Raw genomic sequence first — 8,748 nt, 5'->3', positions numbered from 1 at the left:
GTTAAATATTGTTACAAACCGTCAAATTGAAGATGTTGCAGGGCAACAGTGTTGGCAGAGTTCAGCTTGAATTCTTGTAGAGCACCAAATACTCCGCCTAACGAGGGTTTAGTAATTAGAATCATCAAGATCGGTATTTCCCCCAATCAAACAACGAATGAGTTTCAAAAATTCCAACGAGGTCTTTATAACATTGGTAGAATTATTTAGAACCTCCGGATTCTAATTATTCAGCTTATTATACACTTTTCGATAAGTTTCTTATTTAGTGCTCGCCTCGCTTGTTACACGAGAACACTGCTTACTGGGTAACCTTGTGTGTAATTTTACAAGATTGCCCGGGTTCTAGAAGCAACAGAGAAAAGGTTAGTTTGTGGAAATAAGACACGTACAATAATTGTGCGTGTCTTACTTAAGTAATCGGGGAGATTGATTGGTGGATAGCAAAACTGCTGAAATGACTGATTTAGTCAAGTAGTTACTTGCTAGTTATTTCATAGTGAAGGAACTTAAATAGATTTCACTGAAAAGCCGATTTTGAGGATGTAGTGCCGATCTGAATATCCCCTCACTATGAATATTATTGTTGGTAACACTAACCGGAGGGGCTAACAGTGACGGTTGTGTCCTCAAAGGTAACAGTGTAATCTCCTTTCTGTACATTAACAGTAACAGAAACTTTATCTTCGTCACAACTTATTATGTACTCAAACCTACCCTGATAAAAAGAGAGTGAGTCAAGAGTTACAATGGTTACCATGAGTTAATAACAAGGTCGATTTCTCGGTTATTTTTAAGCTTTCGTTCAGAAAATAATTCGGGACCTTCAAAGGGGGTAACAAGAAGGATTGCATCACCTCTTTCCTCTGCTGAGCGGGTACTTACCCTTAAAAGTAAACAAATGTGCATCACCTCTTTCCTTTGCTGAGCGGGTACTTACCCTTAAAAGTAAACAAATGTACCTCACCTGCCCACGAGAATCCACATATTATATAATCTTTCAAAATAAACTCACATCAGTGACAGCGCGGTTCATCTTCATGTGGTGTAGGACAGAAAGAGAGGGAATCAGTTCACTCTTTTGCTCAGGAGTGAGGTCCCCTCCACTGTAGCCCTGGGGGTACTCCTCGTCCAGAAACTTGGTGGAGATGTTGCCTGATTTGAACCTTGCGGTAGATGGTATAAGTTAGATACAGTCTGCGGTGGGATAAAGAGATTGTAGTTGGCAAAGATATTTAGAAACAGAAAAACGTAGACTTTTGTTTAAATTCACTAAAAGAACTTTTAGTAAGCTGTAGTAAGAAATGGTGGAGGTCGGACAGAATGGACTGTCTCCGACCTGTTGAAATAGAATCTTGTGTGGTACATACACATTATTGTCATTAAAATGTAACTAGGTATAGTAGAACCTAGTGTATTTGGAAAACATAGGTATATTATTATAAGACACAAGGAATTTTCTTGTGTATGACACTAAATGCACATGAAATGAAAAAGTCTAGAACTTCCTAAACTAACCTCTCATTTCCCAGTATCTCCCGTAAAAGTGGAGTGTTATGAGTGATGCCGTCAATAACATACTAAACTAACCTCTCATTTCCCAGTATCTCCCGTAAAAGTGGAGTGTTATGAGTGATGCCGTCAATAACAAACTAAACTAACCTCTCATTTCCCAGTATCTCCCGTAAAAGTGGAGTATTATGAGTGATGCCGTCAATAACAAACTAAACTAACCTCTCATTTCCCAGTATCTCCCGTAAAAGTGGAGTATTATGAGTGATGCCGTCAATAACAAACTAAACTAACCTCTCATTTCCCAGTATCTCCCGTAAAAGTGGAGTATTATGAGTGATGCCGTCAATAACAAACTAAACTAACCTCTCATTTCCCAGTATCTCCCGTAAAAGAGGAGTGTTATGAGTGATGCCGTCAATAACAAACTAAACTAACCTCTCATTTCCCAGTATCTCCCGTAAAAGTGGAGTGTTATGAGTGATGCCGTCAATAACAAACTAAACTAACCTCTCATTTCCCAGTATCTCCCGTAAAAGAGGAGTGTTATGAGTGATGCCGTCAATAACAAACTAAACTAACCTCTCATTTCCCAGTATCTCCCGTAAAAGTGGAGTGTTATGAGTGATGCCGTCAATAACAAACTAAACTAACCTCTCATTTCCCAGTATCTCCCGTAAAAGTGGAGTATTATGAGTGATGCCGTCAATAACAAACTAAACTAACCTCTCATTTCCCAGTATCTCCCGTAAAAGTGGAGTGTTATGAGTGATGCCGTCAATAACAAACTAAACTAACCTCTCATTTCCCAGTATCTCCCGTAAAAGTGGAGTGTTATGAGTGATGCCGTCAATAACAAACTAAACTAACCTCTCATTTCCCAGTATCTCCCGTAAAAGTGGAGTGTTATGAGTGATGCCGTCAATAACATACTCATCCAGAGCTTTCTCCATGTGATCTATAGCCTCCTGCCTTGTTGGAGCGTATGTTACTAGTTTAGATATCATGGGATCGTAGTGGATACTAATGCTGCTACCCTCTACTATACCACTATCACATCGTACTCCTGGAGAATATAGGGAATCAGGAATCAATTATCTTTAATCTAACAATCATCATCATCTTCGATGTAAAACTAACACTTGTAGTTGTTGAACAACTGCTAAATTCGCGGAGAACTAGATCTGGAATACACTAACCTAGTTGGGAGTAACCTAGTAACCAGTAATACACTAACCTAGTAACCTAGTAACCTAGTAACCAGTAATACACTAACCTAGTAATCTAGTAACCAGTAATACACTAACCTAGGTCTGCAGTGTTGTGAGAGACGCCTGGTTCTGTGTATTTGGTGAGTAGACCTACACTGGGCAGATATCTGACTGGGTCCTCTGCGTACACTCTACACTCCATAGCCCATCCTGAAATTAGCAGTTAGCAGGAATACTCTCAAATAGCTACTTAGTAACCAAGTAACCCTAGTAACCTAGTATGCTAGTAAGCTAGTAGCCTAGTAACCAGTAATACACTCTACACTTCATGGCCCATCCTGAAATTAACAGTTATCAGGCATACTGTGCAGTACTTGGGAGCAGGTCTCGAGCAGGTCTTCGGCGTATTTTCACGTTTATTGGACGATTTGGACGTTTCAGGACAATTTTCGGGCTTCAGTAGTAAGCTGATAATGACTGATTTGAGCCAAACACAGCAGGGGTGATAAGTCTAAGACACGTACCTTTGATTCCGATATCAGATTGGGTATAGCTGAGAGGGTAGCCGGCCGCTACGCGTAACATCTCATCCACTATATCCACCTGAAATAAGATGTGTTAGTATCAAGTATTTAGCATATCCCACGCTATCACGTTCCCCTACTGCACACATTAGACTAGAACTAAGACAAAGGAATGGAGCAAGCAATGGCACTAGGTTACTAGGTTACAGGTTACTAGGTTAGTAACCATTAGTAACCAGTGCTGAAGGTACTTACCCCAGTTATACACTCCGTGATAGGGTGCTCAACTTGCAGTCTCGTGTTCATCTCCAGGAAGAAGAAGTTCATTTGGGTGTCCACTAGGAACTCTACCGTGCCCGCACTCTGGTAATAAACAGTGTTTAAAGGAACATGAAGAAATTCCCAAAATGTGTCATAAACACCGTGAACAACATTGAAATCTATCAAAGAGTATCCTGAATATACAAATTTGCTGACTGCAGTGGGTCAGGGTAAACAATTATAAAAGTTTGGTTAAAATACTAAACTAACCTGATAATTTACAGCTTGAGACAACAGCACCGCTTGTTCTCCCATAGCCTTTCTCACTTCAGGAGTGATGAAGGGACTTGGCGCTTCCTCAACTACCTGGATAAGATGGTCAGTGAGATACCGGACTGAGGTCATAACTGCAAGAGCAGTCGATAAACTGATTGATTGATATGAATATAATAGTAACTAAGGAACTATAGTAACTATAGTAACTATAGTAACTATAGTAACTATAGTAACTATAGTAACTATAATAACTATAGTAACTATAGTAACTTCTAAGGAACGTACTAACCTTCTGATTCCTCCTCTGAATACTACACTCCCTTTCATTCAAGTAAATACAGTTTCCCTGGCTATCTGCCAAGATTTGTATCTCTACGTGACGAGGGTTATCGATAAACCTGTACGTCATCAATTAACAAACTTAAGAACTTATAAAACTGATACAGTATATTTATCAGATGAAAATTATTAAATTTCTGAAAATTTCTGAAAATTGTTAAGTTGTAAGAACTATTCCCAGTTTTAAATCTGAAGCCCTGCAAGTAAGATAATACATCATTATATTATTAAGTTATATTATTAAGTTATCATAAAATTAATGAACACACACCGTTCAATGAGAAGTCTATCATCTCCAAAACTAGCTGCGGCCTCCTCTGAGCTCAGTTTAAATCCCTCCCTCACTTCAGCGTCATTCCACGCTACTCTCATACCTGGTGGTGAGAATGTAACTGTTATTTACTGTTGGGGTGTCCAGCCATAAAAAACCCATTTTCAAAATGGAAATTTCAGGTAAAGTTGGGTTTTTTTGGGCCAGTATAGGTCAGTGAACTCTTACTTGATTAGAAAACATTGAAAAGAATACCTAGGGGTTTTGTTTTCAATGTAGTCGAATTAGACAAAAAGTTACAAAAAAAGGAAAAAATCCAAAAAAACCCATTTCCAAAATGGAAATTTAAGGTAAAATGGGTTTTTTGGGGTGGGACACCGCCCACTCTTTCTTGGTAGCCAAGGAGTGAAATAGTGAAAGGGTCGAGTGTAAAGTGTAAATGGACCCGTCTATATTTGGTTAATTAGTCGTACATGAATAGTATAATTTATCAAATTTATGCAGATATATTTAAATTTATATCCCCGAAAAAGTAAAGTAGTGCCGGCAGGTGTCCGACCCTAAGGGGCTCCCGGACTGTTATAGCAGCTGATTGGGACCGCCCTATGGATCGCCTTATCTTATTCCGATAATATAAGATTATATTGTTTTATTCGAGAAATAATTATATAACAGCCCGGAAGCCCCCCAGGGTCGGACGCCTGCCGGCACTACTTGACTCGCCCACTCTCGTGGGGTGACACGTGGACTTGCCCGCGAGACTGCGTGAACTGGGTAAAGGGGTTCCCTTTCCCGCCTAAAACCGTTCTTTAAATCGAAACGGTATAAGACTAAAAGTAAGTTATATACTTCTGAGGGTTTTTTGGGGATATAAATTACGCTGTAAACTGTGCTTACCTTTTCCACCACCTCCGGCCGATGCCTTTATCATTACAGGATATCTGAAATGTTATGGTATTACCTAGGGCATGTCGTGATATTATCGTGGATCAAAGTAGTTCAAATACTGTATTACCTTAGATTGTTTTCTGCCCAGCAGAGTTTACATACTGCTAGTACTACTACAGTAGTCAGCGCAGTCCAGATAAAAAGAAACTATGGTCAACCACAGCGCCAGATAATTGTGAATTAACAGGTAACTATGGTAACTAGCTCCTCCAATAACAGGAAACTGTAAACTAACTAACCCGACTTGATTAGCAATAGTGACAGCAGCCACATCGTCCTCCACAACACCATCATAACCAGGTATACAGTTCACACCTGCAGCCCGCGCTATTATCTTGGACTCTATCTTATCACCCATAGCCTGACAGAGTAGTTTTATCAGAGTAACTCATGGGAGGGGGGGGGGGGGGGGCATTATTAGGTAATATACGCTAATCTAACTGCGTATAATGCGATTACACTATTAATTGCACGAGGCGCAGCCGAGTGGAAATTGATACAATAATCGCACGAGGCGAAGCCGAGTTCGATTATTGCAGTTATTTCACGAGGCGCAGCCGAGTGCAATAACTGGTGTAATCGTATTATACATGCAGTTAGATTCGCGTATAACTCCACGCCTCTGATGTTATAACCAGTGTAATTAGTTTATAATCGCACCTACTTTGTTGTTATACAGGGTGGGCCTCAAAAGTCTACCCATTTTTATCTCTTAAAATTGTAACAGCTCGCTGAGATCTCACTAATTATTTTATTTCAGAATGGAAAAGCGCCATAACTTACGTTCTGATTAATATTTTTGATTCAAATTTTTAGAGAATGTCAATCTTAATTAGACACAACTTCGTGCTAAGTTTTGTGTGAGTCTGAGCTTGTCTGACAAAGTTAGCTCCTGAGTGTGCTAGCTTTAATTTCTCACCCAGAACTGTTTAGATTGGTTAATAGAAACCACCAAAAAAAATCCTGGGTAAAAAAATTAAAAAACCACCGATTTATTTATGTTTTACCAATTCTATTCACCATGATACATCGCACATTCCATGTGAGAAGAACGATATAAACAAGCAGGAAGGATCATCTGTGATAGTCCTTATCAGTTAAAATATAGAGAGAATGGAATGTGCGATGGATCCATGTGAATAGAATTGGTAAAACGTGAATAAATCGCTGGTTTTTTTAATTTTGTTACCCAGGATTTTTTTTGGTGGTTTCTATTAACCAATGTAAACAGTTCTGGGTGAGAAATTCAAGCTAGCTCGCTCAGGGGCTAAATTGGTCAAATAAGCTCAGTGAAGCTCGCAATCACACAAAACTTGCCACAAAGGTTTAGCTACTTGTTATTAACATTCTGTGAAATTTAGAAGCAAAAATATTAATCAGAACATAAGTTATGCCACTTTTTGTTTTACAAATAAACCGTGAGAAATCTGCCCTGCCTCATACTGTGTTGTGTTAATGCAATGTAAGGATTGACTTATTCCAAACACAAGGAAAGATGTTGTCCTAAACTATAAATTTAAATTTGTGCCCATATATTTATTTCGTGCGACCATTACACTAACGGTCGCCAAACTACCTCAGGTAGTTGATTTAAGTCAATACTTGAATCAGCACCTCACAGTAGTAAAATACTCGGTTTTAATTAGGTCCTCATTTTACGAGGTGCTCTCTCTAACTCTAATTATCTGCCTGAGCCATGATTTACAGCATCTTTCAGGGAATTAGTTTAGTAATCGTACCTAATAAGATTTCGGTCACTCTCAAAACAGTGCAATTAGTTTTGTAATCGCACCCCCTGGAACAAAAACCGGTGCAATTATGGAATTAATAAATGGCCGCCAAATAGGTCAAAAGTGGAGTTATATAACAAATTGAGTAGTAGCTCTTGTTAGTTAATATAACAAATTGAGTAGTACTAGGTCATTGTTACTTGTTAGTTATCAGTTAACAGTTAAATATTCTATCAATATTCAACTATTTTAGTTAATGAAAGTCTCCTAAACTACTGTACCTGTATAGCCTTTTCTTTAGGCCCAATGAAGGCTATACCCCTCTCCTCAAGGAGTTGAGCGAACTTACAGTTCTCACTGAGGAACCCGTACCCTGGGTGTACTGCTTGAGATCCTGTACTTACTGCCGCGTTCACTATCGCCTGATAGTATACTGTTTAGTGTTTAGATAACAGTCGCCACTTCAGTGATATACGTTATAGGGGGAGGGGTGGATCATGATTCCCCCTTAATATGGTTAAGTAAAATGAATATACTAAACGATAAGTTTTGGAGAACTTTATTTTAAGTGATCTATCTTCTGCAAAATAATGAATTATAATGACTTTGTTGCAGCTAAAAGATCCCGATAAAATAAATTATGTTGAGCCCTCATCTTACCTCCATGTCCAGGTAACTCTGGTTGCTAGGAGCCGGTCCCACACAGATAGCCTCATCAGCCATCCGCACGTGCAGCGCGCGGTCGTCCACGTCACTGTGTACCGCGACTGTCTTGATGCCGAGCGAGCGGCACGTCTTCATTACACGGCATGCTATCTCCCCTCTGTTCGCTATCAGTACCTGCCAGGAGACCACTTGTGTTAATTGTAGACCAGGATACTGGTTGGGGTGAGCTTTATTTGGTTTGACACGTGGTACTGATGTATGGAGTTGGGTGGTCCCTGCTGGAAACTGACTGATTAATGGTTGTTTCCCTTCAGAAAGCTCACCTCCCCCAGTATCTTTGTCTGGAGAAATACGTTTCGAAGAATGTGCTATTTTCAGTATTCTTTTAATAAATGGAGCAAGGAATAGAGTTTTAAAATACTATCTCACTTTATCAAAAGGTTTGGTGACGGTGGCAGTTTGAAGAGTTCTTTTAAACTGTGCGAGGAGACCGGCGCGTGACATGGCTGACTAAAGAGCTAGAGAAGAAGTTTAGTTATTTACTAACGAATTTGTTAAGTTATTAAGCTGTCTACGATTTGTTTAAACAAAAGTCTTTTTAATTTAATTTAAATTCTTGTATTAAATTCTTGTAACCCAGTTTAGTTAGTGGATTTGTCAATAGTTAGTTGTTGCAATAATAATATGTCACTCTAACGGTTAACCCAGGATTTTAGTAATTTGTAAAGGTAGCTATGGGCTATATCAGGCTGAAATTAGAGTTCAGACTCTAGGAAATGAAATTAACTTCTCGATCAAGTAAAATATTTGGAAAATATTAGAAAATTACAAAACTTTATCATTTTATGGGTTGTTGGAAAAGGGGTTTCTTGGCAAACTAAAGAACATTAGCAGATTTTATAACATGAATAATAATTTAAATCTAAAATAAATAGGTCCCTCTCGCAGTAATTTGCAATAAAAGTCAACACACAATATCCAGGCCACGGGTAAAATACACACAATCTTCA

At 38.9% G+C, this 8,748-nt stretch overlaps 1 protein-coding gene across 1 annotated transcript; it reads right to left on the bottom strand.

The window, feature by feature from the left end:
• Positions 1-11: 11 nt before the first annotated feature.
• LOC134818666 (propionyl-CoA carboxylase alpha chain, mitochondrial-like) lies at positions 12-8,252 on the bottom strand. Its single transcript, XM_063828306.1, has 15 exons — positions 8,168-8,252; positions 7,733-7,912; positions 7,354-7,494; positions 5,582-5,703; positions 5,292-5,335; positions 4,395-4,497; positions 4,074-4,182; positions 3,779-3,874; positions 3,503-3,610; positions 3,248-3,326; positions 2,820-2,933; positions 2,383-2,578; positions 1,016-1,166; positions 601-718; positions 12-97 (listed from the first exon to the last, which is right to left on the bottom strand). Exons 1-15 carry the CDS (start codon positions 8,240-8,242, stop codon positions 12-14), a joined length of 1,722 nt encoding a protein of 573 aa, XP_063684376.1. The 5' UTR covers positions 8,243-8,252.
• Between the last annotated feature and the right edge of the window lie 496 nt (positions 8,253-8,748).

Source organism: Bolinopsis microptera, chromosome 7, assembly GCF_026151205.1.
Source record: "Bolinopsis microptera isolate Bmic1 chromosome 7, MBARI_Bmic_1.0, whole genome shotgun sequence".
In the NCBI taxonomy this organism is placed as follows: domain Eukaryota; kingdom Metazoa; phylum Ctenophora; class Tentaculata; order Lobata; family Bolinopsidae; genus Bolinopsis; species Bolinopsis microptera.
This window is presented reverse-complemented; position numbering and strand designations above follow the sequence as displayed.

Coding starts and splice junctions, on each gene's coding strand:
- LOC134818666 (XM_063828306.1), bottom strand. CDS start 8,242: ATGTCACGCGCCGGTCTCCTCGCACAGTTTAAAAGAACTCTTCAAACT. Junction 4,498..5,291: donor GGCCGGAGGTGGTGGAAAAG/GTAAGCACAGTT, acceptor TCTCACCACCAG/GTATGAGAGTAGCGTGGAAT. Junction 2,934..3,247: donor ATCTGATATCGGAATCAAAG/GTACGTGTCTTA, acceptor TGCTAATTTCAG/GATGGGCTATGGAGTGTAGA.